At 41.5% G+C, this 18,974-nt stretch overlaps 1 protein-coding gene across 6 annotated transcripts in view; it reads right to left on the reverse strand.

Annotated features, from left to right (window-relative positions):
• The window catches only part of LOC140201367 (utrophin-like), a 524,122-nt gene that overhangs the window by 449,486 nt on the left and 55,662 nt on the right, over positions 1–18,974 (reverse strand). For all 6 annotated transcript variants that reach the window (XM_072265376.1, XM_072265377.1, XM_072265374.1 and 3 more), the window contains one exon: positions 2,008–2,069. In XM_072265376.1, coding sequence (XP_072121477.1) covers positions 2,008–2,069 — 62 coding nt within the window. The remainder of the gene's footprint in view (positions 1–2,007; positions 2,070–18,974) is intronic.

Consider the following 18,974-nt stretch of genomic DNA (forward strand, 5'->3'; position numbering starts at 1 on the left):
ACCCCAAAAAAAGATCATCTGCAACCTTGCAGCAGCCAGAAAATTGTACGGACTTCTGAACAGCCGGCACAACAGTTTAAACCACTAATTCCTGCCCAAAGTGTCATAAAATTCAAATATAGTTTGCACATCAACATGTTTCCCCTAAAGTCAAAAAATCAGCTTGTTCATAAGTAATGATGTCCTTAAGTTGAATGTTAATGACATGGGATGGGTCTGTAACCTCCCAACATTCCCCCCACAGACTAACTGCTAGTGAAGATCTCGTTTCTGTAACCATTCACAGCTCTCATTAAATTAAAATTTTGATACATCCTGGCATCCTATGGGTATTCACCATGTAATACAAAACACACATTTCTAGGAAAAGAGATTAATCAACAGTAATTGATGTAAATCTGTTTGGATTTCTCACTTGTTCACTCCCAAATACAATTGAAAACGTGCACAAGACTAAACATCATGATCTGGATAACGGAATGAGTGACAGTGTGGCCATGTTTGCAGAGGATACAGAGATCGATGGAGGGGCAGATAGTGTTGAGTAAGCAGCAGGTCTGCAGAAGGATCTGGACTGATTATAGCACATGGAAATACAGTGTAGGGAAGTGCATGGTCATGCACTAATTTTCTAAACATGGAGCAAATTCAGAAATCTAAGATGGAAAGGGACTTTAATATCCAAATGATAGATTCCCTTAAGGTTAACTTGCAGGTTGTATTGGTGATAAAGAAGGCAAATGCAATGTTAGCATTTATTTCCAGAGGACTAGGATGTAATGCTGAGGCATTATAAGGCATTGATCAAATGGCATTTAGAGTATTAAGAGCAATTTTAGGTCCCATATCTAAGAAAGGATGTAGTGGCACGACAGAAGGTCCAGATGGGACTCATGAGAATTATCCCAGAAATGAATGGGTTAATGTATGAGAAGCATTTGGTGGCTCTGGGCCTGCTCTTATTGGAGTTTAGAAGAATGGGGGAGGGGAGGGGATTGGAGAGGAGGGGAAGAAATCTCATTGCAACCAATCAAATAATGAAAGGCCTAGCTAAAATGGACTTGCAGGGGATGTTTCCAATTGTGAGAGTCCAGGACTAGAGCCACAACCTCAGAATAGATGGTACCCCTTTAGAACAGAGATGAGTAATTTCTGTAGCCAGAGGGTGGTGAATCTGGAATCCATTGCCACAGACAGCTGTGGATGCCACGTCATTGGGTATATTTAAATCAGAAGTTGGTAGGGTCTTTATTCAGAAGGGCATCAAAAGGATATGGGAAAAGGGCAGGAGAATGGGATTGAGGGAGGATAAATCAACAATGATTAAATGATGGAGTATATTTGAAGGGCCAAATTCCTTTATTCTGTTCCTATGTCTTATGATATTATTATTGGGTGATTCTATTCCCTTACATGGACAATCGTGAATCAATTTTTATTGAGTACCACATCTGAAAAAAGATATGTTTGTCAAGCAGTTGCAAAATGTAAAGTAACAATTTCCCAATGAAATATGAAAACTGCCATTTCACCCTCATTGTACAGCAATGCCTAGCATCAACAGCAGAGACAGCACACCACACAGAGAGCCTGCCAAATCCCTCAATAGGAATTGGACAAGAAGTGGTTATTCCATGGAAAAAGTTATACAACAGGAAATAATAAGTGCCAATTCCCAGCACTTGACTACATTTAAAAAATGGATCTGTGTAAATAAATCTGGATTCTGCTCCCAGCAACAACAGAAAAAAAAAAATCACACTGTTCTCTTGAAATTTTCAAACAATCAAACTACTTACATGCTCCACTCAGAATTCAGATATCGCTGAGGAAAATCTTACCCCACGCAGTAAACCACACCAAGTAAATAAATAACATTTCTCACCAGCTCATTCAAAGAGCTTTACATGCCACAAAAATAATTCTGAAATCACAGGTTTTTAAAACACCAGATGGAGATGCTCCAAATACCAAAGTTCAGTCTTAGAAGATAAAAGGCAACATTACCTTTACAAAGCGCACATTAATCCATTTTGTGAATGTTTTCTTCTGTACATCATCATGCTCATCTGAAAATTAAAATAAAAATAAAAATAGGTTAACAACCATCAAATCTCATTCACAATGTCATGGAAGGTTAATCATACAGTAAGCAGGTAATACATTGCTCCAATTCTGGGGTCTTCAATCTTCCCTATTTTTTCTTTGTGATCTCCTCTCATAACAATGATCCTTTCAAAGATACAAATTTTTTTGGCACTGGCTATTCCACATTCTCTCAAAGAATCTTTTCTTTCTATTGCAGGGCAAAAGCAGTAACCATAAATAGTTTACTACCATGATGAAAATCAAAACAGCCCATAACATATCTTCTAGCAACCTCTCCATTAAGAATCAATGGGTAACCATGACTCCAAGCAGCTGAAGATTAGTTGCACAGGATAGAAAGATAAAAAGAGAGTTAAGATCTCCACAGTGAACCCTGGAACTCTTAAAAGTTTAGGGCAGACAATATAGGTTCTTTGAGTAACCTTTCAGGTAGTAAGTACCTCAAGATCTCTGCCTGACCAAGAGAAGCTGTCATATAAAAATTGATCGTTTTCTTTGTGAAAATTAGTCACACCAATTTAAATGTTTTTTTGTAAACTTAGTGTAACTAATTTACTCAGACCTGGTTAAGGGAGTTCAATTTGCAATGCCTGCTTCTTTCCAAAGATGCTGCTTAACCTGCTTTCACTGTTTTATAATTTTATTTCAGATTTTTGGCACCTGCAATTCATTGATTTTTAATTTATTTATTCCTCAGGATCAGCAATTCACCACTTAATTAAAAATGATTATTTAGGAAATGACAGCAGGCTGCATGAAAACTGAGAACAAATTGTTTTGGACCATTGGTGGGAACAGCACCACAAGTTTTTTTTTTCCCTGAAATCACCATGTATTAAACATCTCCAACAAACAGGATCAACCAAATCTTGGTGAGCAATAAGCCTTACAGGTGCACCAAATTACAGACTACAAGTTAAAATGGAATAAAAGATGAAAAAGCACCTGTAGATGTCAGACCAATGATCAAATATGATAAAAGCTTTCCAGACATGTTGCATGACTCACTAATGCATCTAGTAAATCTCCTTTGTATTCTCTAAAGCTCCCAGATCCTTTCTATAATGAGGTGACCAGAAGTCAATGTAACATTCCAAGTATGGACTAACCAGAGTTCTGAGCTGCAACATTACCTCACAGCTATTGAATTCAATCCCCTGACTAACAAAGACCAAGATGGAATACACCTTTTTACTACCCTATCAACTTGCAAAGCAACTTTGAGGGAACTATGGACATGGACCCCAAGGTCCCACTAAGAATCTTCAACTTTATACTCTGCCATCAAGTTCAATCTTCCAAACTGAGTCACTTCCCATTTTCCTGGATTGAACTCCATCTGTCACTTCTCAGCCCAGCTCTGCATCCTGTCAATGTCCTGTTGTCACCTACAACAACCATCCACAACATCATCAGCCTTCATGTCATCTGCAAACTTACTTAGCCACCCTTCCACTTCCTAATCCAAGTTATCAACAAAGAAAACGGGTTCTAGAACAGATCTCTGTGGAGCACCACAAGTCACAGGTCTCCAGGCACAATAACCTCTTCCTTCTGTGGGCAAGTCAATTTTGAATCCACACAGCCAAGTTTCCCTGGATCCCATGGGAATCCAGTTAAATGCCCTACTGTAATCTATACAGTATACCCCACAACCACCACTCTCCTTTCACTTTGTTTTGTCACTTCCTCAGGAAAAAGTCAACCAGGTTTAAGAGACAAAATCTGCCTCTCACAAAGCCATGATGACTATCCCTATTCAGACTATGCTTCTCTAAATGCTCATAAATCCTATATCTAAAAATCCTCTCCAATAGTTTGCCCACCACTGATGCAAGATCACTGGTCTATAATTCACATGATTATTCCCATTACCTTTCTTGAACAAAAGAATAACATATGCCACACTCCAATCTTCTGGTACTATTCCTGGAACCAGTGAGGTCACAGAAAGTCACCAACTGCACAGCAATCTCTTAAGTTCTCGTCACAAACTGGACTACATCCCATTGGCCTTCAAGGACCTCTCTATCCTGATGTGTTTTTTTTTCCAAATTCCAACACTGCCTCTTTCTTAACCTTGACATGCTCCAGTACAGTAACCCTTCTACACTGATCTCAATGGTGAATAGTGAAGTATTAATTCCTCTACTTCCTCCAATGCCAGACATGTTTCCTCTTTATCCTTTATCACTCTCATCATCCTCCATGACAATGCCTTGTGCTTTTCCCTTATCCTATTTGCCAAGGCCTTTTTATCTCCCCTCTGGCTCTCCTCTAAGTCCCTTCGTAAGTTCCTTCCTGTCTACATTAACTCTCAGGAGCCCTGCCTTCTTCCTCTTAACTAAACAGTCCACCCTTCTTGCCAACTTTGTTTTCCCTAAACCAACCATCCGTTCTCTGCCTCAATGGGACAAAACCTATCTGGAATCCCAGAAAAATGCTCCCTAAACAACCTACACTGTATATTTCCCTGAGAATAATTGTTCCAATTTATGCTTCAAAGTTTCTGCCTAAACGCATCATAATTAGCCCTCCCCCAATAAGTTTCCAAACCATCTGCTCCTGTCCTTATCTAAGGCTATCCTGAAGGTCAAGAAATAGTGATCAGTCTTCAAAATGCTTGCCTACTGAGAGATCTATCACCCGACCAGGTTCACTGCCTTGTACATGATCCAGAACAGCCTGTCCACAAATTTACCACAGGCCAGCTTCTTCGAGCTCATCTGCAAAACAACTCAATTTCTTCCCTTTAATGTCTTTTTCCCCCCCAGGGTTCTGTTGGAGTCAGTGATCTACAGCTGCAGTCAGACTGCAGTTCTTTACGGTGGTGGTTCCTGCTCCCATAGCTTACCAACCGGATGTTTTTCAATATCCCTAGGATGTGGCCAAGAAGACGACGCCTTTGGGGTAAAACCCTGCAGCCCAGTGGACAAATCAATTCCATGCCAGTGTCATCGACTAAGGTGTCACAGGAGAAACAGAACATCGTGAACAGCAGATCGACTGTTAAAGACCTCAGTACTCAGGCAATTTCTCCCTCTCCCAATGATGGGGGAAGAGTTTGCTGCTGATTCTCGAGTCAGAGAACTCAGAATAAAACTGACATGGCAGAGTAGTCCGAGAGTTGCTCTCTTTTGTTGGTCTCCCCTCTCACTGTGGAAAAGGGGCAACACCTCTCTGTCCCTTGTTACGGTGAGCAAGAGAGAGGTTCCTTGAGGTTCTCTTGTTTTTGTAGATGTCTGCAAAAAGCAAGAATTTCAGGTTGTATACTGTATACATTCCCTGATATTAAAATGGAGCCACTGAACCATTGAGACTACCTGAGGAAACTTCCCCGAACACACCTAACAAATTCCGGTCCATCTAAAACTTCTTGCACTGAGGAGATGCCAATCAACATTAGGAAAGTTGAAGTCATCTATGACAACAACCTTTGTTATTTTAGCACCTTTCCAAAATTGCCTCACGATCTGCTCCTATGTGTCCCTGTTAATGGGTGCTTGATAGAATACTCCCAAGAGAGTAATTGCTTCTGACTTCCATCCACATTGACTCCATGGATGATCCTTCCATGACATCCATCCTTTCTGCAGCTGTGCTTATATCCCTAATTAGCCATACCACTCCCCATCTCTTTTATCTCCCTCTGTCTCTACTGAAGCGTCTAGACCCAGGAACATCCAACAGCCATTCCTGCCATGGCTCTGTACTGACTACATCATAGCTCCATGCATTGATCCATACTCCAAGTCATTACCCTTGCTCCTGAAACTTCTTATGTGAAAGTAAATGCATTTCAATCCATCCAGCTGACTGGATTAATGCTCCTATCCACTGACGATCCTTCCTCAGTCTCTCGCACATAGCCCTACCTATACACAACTCCTCCATCCTCTGACTGATCACTCTAGTTCACAACTCCCTGCCAACCTGGTATAAACTTAAGTTTAATGGATCTTGCAACCTGTAATTGGACCAAACTTGCTCCATATGCAACTTACTGACAATGTTACATCAAGTTAAAGGCAGCAGCGATTTACACCACAGCAATTTTTTCCTCACATTCTCCCATAATCTGCTACACAAGATTTAATTCAGCACACAAAAGTTTCCCAAGGAGGAAAGTTATATTAATAATGCAAGGTCAGAAATAAAAACAGGTCTATGGCTTATTCTACTAGTTCGATTTGTAAAACATTTGCTAACCTACAATTTCCTGGTACAATTAATAAGCACAAAAGCAATTCATTAACCCTCTGTGACTGGAATCTTTCATCAAAGCAGCAGTGGGGATGTAGGATTTTCAAAGCCAAAATACACTAAATGGCAAGTCTGCCATGAGAATTAAGAGGCAAGTATGAAATTCTGGGAGATGGTTTATATATTTAAGAAAAGTACTTTGGTGCAGTATATTCCAATGGGTAGGAATGTGCACAAATCCTTAAAACAAAACAGATATGTCCACCCAAAACACATACAGACAACACTCTCATTACAACAATTTAAGTAATGGAAATTCACGTCACTACCTAATGTCCTGAGATACAGAATACAATTTACTTTCACTAGTGCGAATAGAAATAAAAAAATCAATACATCTTTTGTCCCCTTGCGCTCCTTTAATACATGTGCATATGACGCCACTTAGCATTACAGAAGATTGCAATAAGCCATATAATGCAGGCATTGCCCATACTGCAAAGAACCCATGGGAATCTTAAGAATATAACATTCATAAATTCCAGTAAATAAAAGCCAAGTCAATCCAACATTTCTTGATGAGACTCCCTGGTCATTCATTCCTTTTGCTCCCCAAATTACCAAGACCTTGATCTAACAAGCCCATATGACAGCTGAAGTACATCAGCGATCTCATGCTAAAAGTCACACACAGGCAGCTACCACTCCTTACATGAAGGACCTAGAGTGTTGGGTACTTCATGGGCAACCACAATTGTGACAGACTTGAACTTCAAGCTGTTTCCAAGTGAGGAGCTCACAAGTAACACATTGTGGCTACCTTAACGAGATATAACAGACAAGAGATAATGAAGGAACACAGTGGGAGTCTGTATGGTTTCTGTAAAGGGAAATCTTGCCTGACAAACCTGTTAGTTCATTGAGGAAGTCACAAGAAGGGCGGACAAAAGAGAGGCAGTGGATGTCATTTACTTGGATTTTCAGAAGGCATTTGATAAGGTAAAATGCCATGGTGTTACAGGAAAGATACTTGCATGGATAGAGGAACAGCTGACAGGCATGAGGCAGTGAGTAGGAATAAAGGGGGCTTTTCTGTTTGGCTGCCAGTGACTACTGGTGTTCCTCAGGGGTCAGTATTAGAACCATTACTTTTCACATTGTTTGTCAATGATTTAGATCGTGGAATAAAGTTTGTGGATGACACAAAGGCAGGTGGAGGGGTAGGTAGTGCTGAGGAAGCAATGCGATTGCAGCCAAACTTAGACAAATTGGAAGAATGGGCAAGAAAGTGGCAGATTGAATACAGTGCTGGGAAATGTATGGTAATGCATTTTGGTAAAAGAAACAAAAGTGCTGACTATTATCTAAATGGGGAGAAGGTTCAAACATCAGAGGTGCAGAGGGACTTAGGAGTTTTCATGCAAGACTCCCAGAAGGTTAATTTATAGGTTGACTGTCCAGTAAGAAAAGGCAAATGCAATTTTGGCATTCATTTCAAGGGTTATAGAATATAAAAGACACTAGTCAGGCTGCACTTCGAGTATTGTCAACAGTTTTGGGCCCCATATCTCAGAAGGGATCTGTTGTCATTGGACAGGGTCCAAAGGAAGTCCACGAGGATGATTCCAGGAATGAAGGTAACATAAGAGGAGCATTTGTACAGCTTTGGGCCTGTACTCACTGGAATTTAGAAGAATGCGGGGTGGGGGTCTCATTGAAACCTTCCAAATGTTGAAAGAACAAGATAGGGTGGATGTGGAGAGGATGTTTCCTATGGTGGGGGTATCCAGAACTCGAGGGCACAGTCTCAAAATTGAGGGGTGACTCTTTAGAAGAGAGGTAAGGAGGAATTTTTTTAGCCAGAGAGTAGTAATTCTGTGGAATGCTCTTCCACAGACTGTGATGGTGGCCAAGTCTGTGCATATACTTAAGGCAGAAGTTGATCGTTTCTTGACTGGTCAGGGCATCAAAGGATACGGCAAGAAGGCAGGTGTATGGGGTTGAGTGGGATCCAGGATCAGCCGTGATGTAATGGCAGAGCAGACTCGATGGGCTGAATGGTCTAATTATGCTATGTCTTATGGTCTCATAGGTGCATCAGCTTCAACCTGGCCAGGCCATCTGGAAGGTATTCATCAACAGATGTAGGGCATGCTTGGACAAGATATTCACCCTCACTTCAATGCAAAAGTAACATCTCAACAGGGATGTGAAGGTCAAGTTTCAACAGAAAAATGTAAAGAACAAATGGTGGGTAGGAAGTGTGCAGGAAGTCCTCACTGTCAAGCCTTCAATGGCCCAGCATCTAAAACAGGAGTTCCCAACCTGGGGTCCACAGACCCCTTGCTTAATAGTATTGGTCCATGGCATAAAAATGTTGGAAACCCCCGATCCAAAACATTCACCTCATCTCCAAGGAACATATGTCAGGAGAGACAGCGCAATCAGGAACGTCTTCAAGACTCAAATGCAACTGCACTGACAAATTAGGGTTTAGTGTCACTCACAAAGAACATCACTGCCAGGTTTCTCAAGTGTATCCTTCCACTAACAGAAAAGCTATGACCCAAATGACAGTAATGATCCTGTCTACTCAGAGACACAAAGGACACGATCTTCAATGCACATCAATTTCAAAAGAAGGGTCTTGTACTACCATGGCACATGGGCTTTCCCAACCTCATCAGACACTAAGCCTGTGGAAAATCTTTTTCAAGTTAAATGACAGAACAGACTATCCACAGAAATTCATGCCCTGCTTATGCTAAATGAATACAAGTCATAACCTGAATCAAGGAGCCCACAGTAGACTCAATCTTAGTGCAGACTGCCGTCAAGTAAGGCTGCATCATCACCCGTCACCTTTCTCCACCTTCCACATAACGCTGCACTTAAAACTTCCTGTTGGTGTGCAGCGAACCTACGGAACAGAAATAGGTCAACCACATCATCTCCACTCCAGAACCAAGGTCACATCAACCAGAATTGAGTCGAAGAATGCAAACAACACTTGCATAGATGGACCTTCACATGCTCCGGGTCATCTTTAACTCAACCACAATAAGCCTTACACTTAAGCCTTACAAAACAAAGGTCCTCTCCCAAAGTCCTCCGCTGTACAACATCCCCTGACAATAAAGATACAAGGCTAAAGTTTAGAAGTTGTAAACTACCATCCATACCTCTCGACAACGGCAGACACGTATGATAAAATACTTCACCGCTTTTGGGGTGCCAGCTCAGGCTTTGGCAATCAAATAAAAAAATGAAGATCAGGAGCTCAACCTGGTACAAAGATCAAAGTCCAGTGGACAACAGATATTCTTGAATGCTTCTGAAAAATGGACCACTACAGCCCAACATCTCAAAGCACTGGAGAGGCCCATCAATACTGAATCAGCAAAATCCTCCAAATTCTACCTCCTCCCCAATGAGGTAAGCAAATCCATATGTATCCTCTTCAAGATCAAGAGTCCAGTGTCTGACACCAGAATCCTGAAACTAACACAATTCTTTAAGCTCTATCATAGCAACAGATCCCCAATAGAGAAAGCAAATGACCACCCAATGCTTCTCCTAGCCTGTAAAAAGTTTCCCAACTTTCCCAATCCAATGACTGCTCAGAAAAAGGAGTGTTCAGGATGGCATGAAGGACAGAATACATTCACTGGGAATACAGAGACGTCCAATACACATGCAGAAGGGTGGTATAGTGGTGCAGCTAGTAGACATGCTGCTTTACAGTGTCAGAAACTCAGCTTTTATCATGATGCCCTGTCTGTGTGGAGTTTGCATGACTTGTGATAATGTGGCTTTCCTCCAGATGCTTCAGTTTCCTCCCATGTTCCAAAAATGTGCAGTTTTTTGGTTAACTGACTACTCTAAAATGTGTGGTGCATAGTTGAGTGGTAGAAACTGATAATATGGGGAGAATAAAAATAGAATTAATATAGGATTGGTATAATTACGCAGCTGATGTTTAGCACAGGTTCAGTGAGCTGAAGGGATTGTTTCCATGCTGTATTCTCTCCAATGCATCCTAAATTGCTCACCGGTCTGCCTGCCAGTCACCTCCTGCTTAACCATGGCAGAACCTGCAGGAACCAAACTGACCTCATTGACTAACTCACATCAACCACAGCCTGAAAAACTGCCTGAAAACTAGAACTGTGGCATTTATCAATATTTAACAATAGGTTTCAATTCCAAAAGAGACGTTTATGTTATAACTACCAAGTGTAACTAACAACTCACCTAATAATTGTTCTGCTTCTTGGACTTAAAGGCTAAAACAAAATTTAAACCACTGGCATGCCCAAATACTCTACTTAATTAAAATTGTCAAAAAAAAAAAATCAACTTTTCCACCCTTAGGTTTTCCACCCTTTTTAACAACTGCTGTGCAGGAATTTGGGAACAAAGGGAGGAATTATATTGAGGCTTTTTGGGGAAAGCAAAAGGATAAAGCATCAAATATTTAATGAATCCAAGAATGTCTACAAGCAGGTTTCAAAACACCAAACTTCCCTTAATATGCCTCATACCAGCAAGATAAAAAGACACCACACTGAGCTGGGCAGCTCAGCAGTTCCAAATAGCTGCTGCAAGACAACATTTACAATCTTTGACAAACGGCACCATTTCAAATCCAATCACGTGAACGGTGCCTTTAGTTGCAGCAAGTCTATGAAAAATATATCGAAACCCATCCTCCACTGCACAGCATTTACAATACCAATCCAGAACACCCTAAGAGATAGGAGTAGAATTAGGCCATTTGGCCCACCGAGTCGGCTCATTCCATCATGGCTGATTTATCATCCCTCTCAATGCTACTCTCCTGCCGTCTCCGCATTACCTTTGCCACTGTTGCTATTCAAGAATCTATCAACCTCCACTTTAAATGTACCCAATTATTTGGCCCCCACAGCCATGTGTGGCAATGAATTCCACAGATGCACCCCTCCTCACCTTTGTTCTGAACTTAATTTCCTCCTATTCTGAGGCTATGCCTTCTGGTCCTAAACCCTCTCTCCCCCGCCCACCTCCCCCCATCCCACCAACCATAGGAAACATCCTCTCCATGTCAACTCCATCTAGGCCTTTCAATATTCAATAAATTTTAATGAGATATCCCCTTATTCTTCTAAATTCATCCAAAACCATCAGACACTCCTCCTCCATTAACCCTTTCATTCTTGGGATAATTCCTGTGAGCCTCCTCCGGACCATTGCCAATGCTGGCACATCCTTTCTCAGACATGGGGCATAAAACTGCTCACAAACTTGGCTTTACAGCAACAAAAACAAATGAGAATTGTGAGCAGATTTCATTAGAAAGATCTACCCATGCGCTTTATGTTGAGATAAATCATAAACATTGAGCAAAACCATGATTCTGAATATTATACAATGCAATTTTTAATAATACATGAACTCTTTTATTATTGTGGATTTTACAGGCAATGTGAATTCAGCATTGTAAAGGTCAATAGTGTAATATCAAGTGATAATTCATCCTCTATTTTTAATTAATCCCCTCAACAAACTACTCACCCCAGGGATTCATTTCTTAAAGGAATTATTGCCTACTGCTATGGTCACATAAATTTTTTAGTCGTTCAGTCTCATTATAAATATAGCTTGGGCCACATTATTATTGATATGCCACACAAAATGAGTTCACTTTTACTGCAGCTCTTCATCAATGGAAATCCCTGAAGAAATCTTGGAAGATCAAAGAATTTTATTTGCAAAAATATCAGAATATCCTCAATGCAAATTGCCAGAAAAAGAATTTTTCCCCCCCCAAAAAAATGATAGACAGCCAACAGTGCAAGGGTTCTTGGGCACCAGAGGCAGTGCAGTAATTAACCCAAATGAGCACAATTTAATGCCCAGAACTACAGAGTGAAAAAAAAACATGTTTTCATTCTGTGAGACACTCCCCTGGAGTGAGGATTTTTCCACTTCTGCCTGCAGCAAAATGAGAACTAAACTCTGCATGCAGCCGACAATGGCTGCAGGGTTTTGGAAGAGCACAGAGCACATTTTCTATGGTAAACAGTACAGTCAACATTTTGGGCTGAGTCCCTTCTGGATTTCCAGAATCTGCAGATTTTCTCTTGCTTGCAGTAATGGGTTTTTTTTGGAGGGGAGGGGGAGAGGGGTTTGATTGAGAGGAGTTTGAAGAAAGTCAGGAGGATAAAAAGTGCTGAAAGAGAGGAGATGGAAGTGAGCAATACAAACAAAAAGATAAACAGTTTTAGTCATAGGGAATTAGGAGAGGGTGGATGGAAATAGTCTAAGAGGCAGTGACGAAAAACGATGTGCCACCCAGAGCACTTGTATGAATATGTTTGTGTGCAGGTGGCACTGACCTGCTCTCCAATTGTCACATCTCAGTCCCACTGGAAGATAAAATCACTCTGCCCAAACGGTGCAGTCACTGCTGCACAGCAGCCATTCAAAAATCATAGAACTGACGAACAGACTTGTTTCTATCCTCAGCATAAAGTTTAGGACCAGAAACATCAGCAACCTCTTATTTACTCACAAGAGAAACAGACCAAGTGTTATCCTACACTTGTAGTTCAAAACCAATGATTTGATATCAGGGCTCTAGATATGACACAGCAGACAGGAGAAAGCCAACTCAAGGAAAACATCACTCTCTGAAAGACAGACTGGAAGAGGACTGTCTACTGCTCTACTCTCTCTATACTCATGACTATGTGGCTAGGTATAGCTCAAACATCATTGATAAATTTGTGAGTGGTACAACGATTGCTGGCAGAATCTCAGATGGAGATGAGTGGGCATACAGGAGTGAGATATACCGACTAGTGGAATGGTGCCGCAGCAATGACCCTGCACTCAATGTCAGTAAGAGCAATGAGCTGATTGTGGACTTCAGAAAAGGTAAGGCAAAGGAACCCACAGTAGTCCTCATAGAGGAATCAGAAGTGGAGAGTGAGCCATTTCAAGTTCTTGAGTGTCATTACCTCCGAGGATCTAACCTGGTTTCAACATATCAATGCGGCTATAAAGAAGGCAAGACAGCGGCTATATTTCATCAGGAGTTTGAGAAGATTTGGTTTGTCACTTAAAACACTCGAAAACTTCTACAGATGTACCGTGAAGAGCACTAACTGGCCGCATCACTGTCTGCTATGGGGGGGGAATCCTGCGTAGGATCGAAGTAAGCTGCAGAGAGTTATAAAATTAGTCAGCTCCATCATGGGCACTAACCCCCATAGTGTCCAAGACATCTTCAAGGAGCAGTGCCTCAAAAGTGGCTTCCATCATCAAGGACCCTCGACATCCCGGACATGCCTTCTTCTCATTGCTACCATCATGCAGGAGGCACAGATGCCTGAAGGCGCACACTCAGCAACAGTTTCTTCCCTTCTGCCATCCTATCTCTGAATGGACATTAAACCTGTGAACACTATCTCACTATTTTTTTTAATTTCTATTTTTGCATTTACGTGTGTGCATGCACGTGTCCCTCCCAGAGAACATGTACAAACATGTTTGTGTGCAGGCGGCAGCAACAACTTGGTCTCCAATTGTTGAATCTCATTCCCATTGGTAGAGAAACTCACTCTGCCCAAACTGTGAGGACGAGGACACACACACACACACACACACACACACACACACACACACACACACAGTGATTCAGTTTTTTTCTGCATGTATCATCTATTGCATTGTACTGCTACTGCAAAGTTAAATTTCACAACATATGCCAGTGATGTTAAACCTGATTCTGGTTCTTCTCCTTATACTGAGTGGCCACACTATTCGATACAGGAGTGGAACCCGGTGTGGTCTTCCCCTGCTGCAGCCCTTCCACTTCAAGGTTCAACATGCTGTGCATTCAAGAGATGCTCGTAATGCCCATGACTGTTTTAATAAGTAGTTATTTGAATTATTGCCTCCTTCTCATCAGTTTGAACCAGTCTGACCATTCTCCTCTGATCTCTCTCATTCACAAGGTGTTTTCACTCACAGAACTGTTGCTCACTGGATTTTTGTTTTAATTTTTCCACACCATTCTCTGTACATTCTAGAGAGGTATTATGCATGAAAATCCTAGGAAATTAACACTTTCTGAAATACTCAAAACAGTCTGTCTGGCACCAATCATTGACCCCAATTTCTTCCTCTTTCTGATGTTTGGTCTGAACAACAACTGAACCGGTTGGCCATGTCTGCATGCTTTTATGCATTGAGTTGCTGCCACGTAATTGGCCGATTAGATATCTGGAGTAACGAGATGTACAGATGCACCTAATAAACTGGCCACTGAGTGTATACTAATCCACATAAGTGCCCTCATTGTAGGGAACATGTCCTTTATGCCAATAAAAGTACAAAGGTATTCCGACACTTTTTTGCCATGTGCCCTGCAAGTTACAGAAAGGATCTGTAAAATCAGAATATGAATCACAAGACTCTAAACTGTTCTTCTATCTATGATATAACATGATTGGCTGAGCCGAGCGTTTATTCAAACATGAACCCCAGGGCAATAACCAACTATAATGCCACGTAATGTCGAGGAAACCTGTTAAATTCTTTGAAGGTAGCTGAAGGGTCTAACAAGAATAAATATATATTCTGTTGTTATGTGGAATTCAATTGTGCTAAATGGGATTGATTCAGAATACATCAAACAGCTTGAAATTGACCCTTCGCCAGGACTAACTGAAAGAAAAGCTAGTAAGAGATTTGAAAGTGAGAGGGGGAGGTGGAGATCCGAAATGATAGGAGAAGACAGGAGGGGGAGGGATGGAGCCAAGAGCTGGACAGGTGATAGGCAAAAGGGATACGAGAAGATCATGGGACAGGAGGCCTAGGGAGAAAGAAAAGGGGGAGGGAGGAAAAAAGCCCAGAGGATGGGCAAGGGGTATAGTCAGAGGGACAGAGGGAGAAAAAGGAGAGAGAGAAAAAGAATGTGTGTATATAAATAAATAACAGATGGGGCACAAGGGGGAGGTGGGGCATTAGTGGAAGTTTGAGAAGTCAATGTTCATGCCATCAGGTTGGAGGCTACCCAGACGGAATATAAGGTGTTGTTCCTCCAACCTGAGTGTGGCTTCATCTTTACAGTAGAGGAGGCCGTGGACAGACATATCAGAATGGGAATGGGACGTGAAATTAAAATGTGTGGCCACTGGGAGATCCTGCTTTCTCTGGCGGATAGACAATATCAAGCTGATCTCTTATCAATTACAAATGCTTTTGAAGTGAAAACTTCAGTTTATCTCAACAATGTAAACAGATATTTTCAGATTGTTTGATCAACAGTTAATTTATTTTGGAAACACTTAGATTATCACAAAGACAGCAGCACAACATTTTGAAAGCTTTTGCTTTCAAATAACTTTTTACAGGAAAATGACTCACTGGGAAAAAACAAAAATATAAGGAAATAAATGAAAAATATTTAAAGATGATTGTATGGTGCCTTCTTAATAAAGCTGTTAGGACAATTAACAGTTTTATTATGATGTAGTACATCGGGGGAGTGGTTACCTTGTGCATCACAGGAACGGTGTGGGAAACGAACTTAAGATAGAAACCAGGTCAAACATTAGCATTTTTTCTTGAGGTTAGTAGTAGACAAAACTACATTCCTCTTCAGAAAGCCTACCTTCATTCTTGCTGCTAGTAAAGTACTGTTCTGATTACAGATCCCGCAAATTAAGGCTCAGCATGCATTTTTGCGTATCCATCACCAATCCACAGAAACCAATCGTACAGGTACCAAAGTGGCGTAGCATTTAGGATGACACTATTACTGAGTTCAATTCTCGTATCATGTATGTTGTGTTTTCTCCCACAGTGCAAACTATAGCCGGTTAACTGAAGAGAGAGGAGCCATAAGGCCACTGGAAATGTACCGTGTAACAAACACAAGTCTTTCATCTTTAACACGCACAGTAGGAAGGGGTCAAAGAGCAAATGTTTGACCCATCTGATAAGAAAGCAACAGGACTCAACAGTGCACAAAAATGAACAATGCCTCCCATGGGCATTATTATCCATTCCTCACACAAGGTGTGCCAGTATTCATCAAGTATCAAAGCAGCTGTGGCCAAGAGCAACAAAAAGCCCAAAAGCTTTTTCAAAGTTCACAACAATGTTTTCTGGCAGCACAAGAGGTTGCCAAATAAACATCACAGACATCATTTAATGAAGCTATCCAACTACCTTTGAACACATTTCCCTCCAGAAATTGTTTCAGTGCATTTGTCACTTAGTGTCTGGGTTTAGGAACACCAAAATAATAAATCAGGATGGTCTGCATTATTTAATAGATTTAACACCCTGAATATCCTTTGGCCCACCTATCCTGTTCTCATAATTCGTCCTCAAAAGGACATCTTCGCATTTATCATCTCTTTGTTTTTCAAGTATTTATCTATTAATCTTTTAAGTTTTGTCTGTCTTAGGAGTAAATTGTACACCATTCTAGAATTTTGCAATTAAAGGATTTTGGCTGCACACTTAACAGTACTTCCTGATTTCATTATCTTAATTTGCCTTCAGAGATTTGTTACAAAGAATTATGACCCATTCTTCATCTGAGCATGATCTGAATGGGATCGAAAGCTCAAATGCTGAATTCCAGTTGAAGGTATTGAATTTCTTCCTGAAAATCTTGGTCACTTCCCCATTCCTGAATTAGGTAGGACAACCCTAAATTTAAATGCCAAGCAAATATTAAACCATTTCAAGTATTCATTAAAGGCATCCGTTAGTCTTGCGAGACCATAGATCTGCGCCTGGAAAATCTTCACTCTCCAGGGCGCAGGCCTGGGCAAGGTTGTATGGAAGACCTGCAGTTGCCCATGCTGCAAGTCTCCCCTCTCCATGACACTGATGTTGTCCAAGGGAAGGGCAAGGGCCGATACAGCTTGGCACCAGTGTCGTCACAGAGCAGTGTGCGGTTAAGTGCCTTGCTCAAGGACACAACACGCTGCCTCGGATGGGGCTCGAACTCACAACCTTCAGGTCGCTAGTGGAATGCCTTAACCACTTGGCCACGTGCCCACCATATTCATATGCATATATCAAATACAAACCAACGAATTTGTGCCATTCTTATTGAACGCAGGATGCTCGGTAGCTGAAGGGTGGCAAGGCAGAATGGCCAACATGGTGAGGTGATTGATGGGAATGCTACACAAGATATGGAATTGATGTTTGACGATCAGTTTCAATGCAAAGGGCTGGCCTCTCTGCTAACTAACTCACAATTTGTTGCAATAATCAGGAAAAGGAAAAGTAAATAGGAAAGGAGTTGAGAGAGAAGGAAGGAGGTAGTGTTAAGAGGTTGGATATGAGAAAGAGATCATGCTTTAGCTTGTATGGCTTCAGTGCATGAGCACAAGGTCTTCTTCTAAGTCTGGTCTCTAATCACACTGGACCATCTTACTTTTCATGGTTAATAGTCCAGGACTAATTATCATTCAACCATACATGAATACAGCCAAATAAAACAGCACTATTCTGGGGCCAAGGTGCAACACATAGTACCAAAAGTCACCCACAGCACAAAGTGCACATAGCACATAAGATATCAATCACATACCTGTACAAGATATCAGTAAAATACACACAAAAATGTCCAAGAGGCTACGTCAATAAACGTTGCAGAAATACGCGAACAATACAGATAGTCTTCTGCTGAGCAAACACTTGGGGACACTAGGGGCTTGGACACCACGCCGCCTCCAGTGAAGTACTCTGACTCTGATGCCTCTCTCCCAGACGGTTGTAAACAGGTGACTCCACGGCTTGAGGCCTAGTCCCTGCTATGAACAAAGCCATGCAGCTCCTCCACCATCAGATAATAAATCAGTGAATTGGCAAGACGGCACCGGTGATCATCGGTGACATTCTGTGGGATGCAGAAAATTGTTCTAAAAATTCTTTTAAGTATACCTCTTTTGAATTACTTTCACTGCAATCAGCATGCAACTTCCCTCTAAGCAATGTACTTATCAATTAAGTCAGTGATCTTCAGATCTCATGATCAATTGAAGGATCTGGCAGACCAGACAGGAACAGCATGTTTAAGAAGGGTCATCACCTTGACCAAAAGCAGGGCAGAGGGTGGGGTGTGGACTCCAAGCCAGGTTGAAACACAGCAAGGAGAACTTCTCTACGCGGCATCTTGTTGACAAATGGGCAATAACTGGAGAACAGATTAAGAATCTGAAAGCAAAACTGTTGTATCAGAGGCAACTGATAACCCGCTCTATTCTATGCTTGATTGAAACGTGGCTTTCTCCGGCATAGAGGGACCATCGCAAACTCCCACACCTCCCGCTGATCTGATCATTTCAGTCTCTGAAGCCAAAGTGGCTACCTTCAGGAGGATGAACCACGAAAAACAAACGGACTGGATAGGATATGGCCACGTACTAAGGAACCTCGCTGATCAACGAGCTGATGTGTTCACTGATATCTTTAATCTCTTGCTTTGGCAGTCTGAGGTACCCACTTGCTTCAAGCAGGCTTCAATTATACCAGTGCCCAAGAAGAGTGTGGTGACCTGCCTCAATGACCATCACCCAACTGCACTTACAACCACAGTCATTAACTGTTTTCAGAGGTTGGTGATGGAACAATTCAATTTCCTG

This window comes from Mobula birostris, chromosome 8 (genome assembly GCF_030028105.1).
Source record: "Mobula birostris isolate sMobBir1 chromosome 8, sMobBir1.hap1, whole genome shotgun sequence".
Lineage (NCBI taxonomy): Eukaryota > Metazoa > Chordata > Chondrichthyes > Myliobatiformes > Myliobatidae > Mobula > Mobula birostris.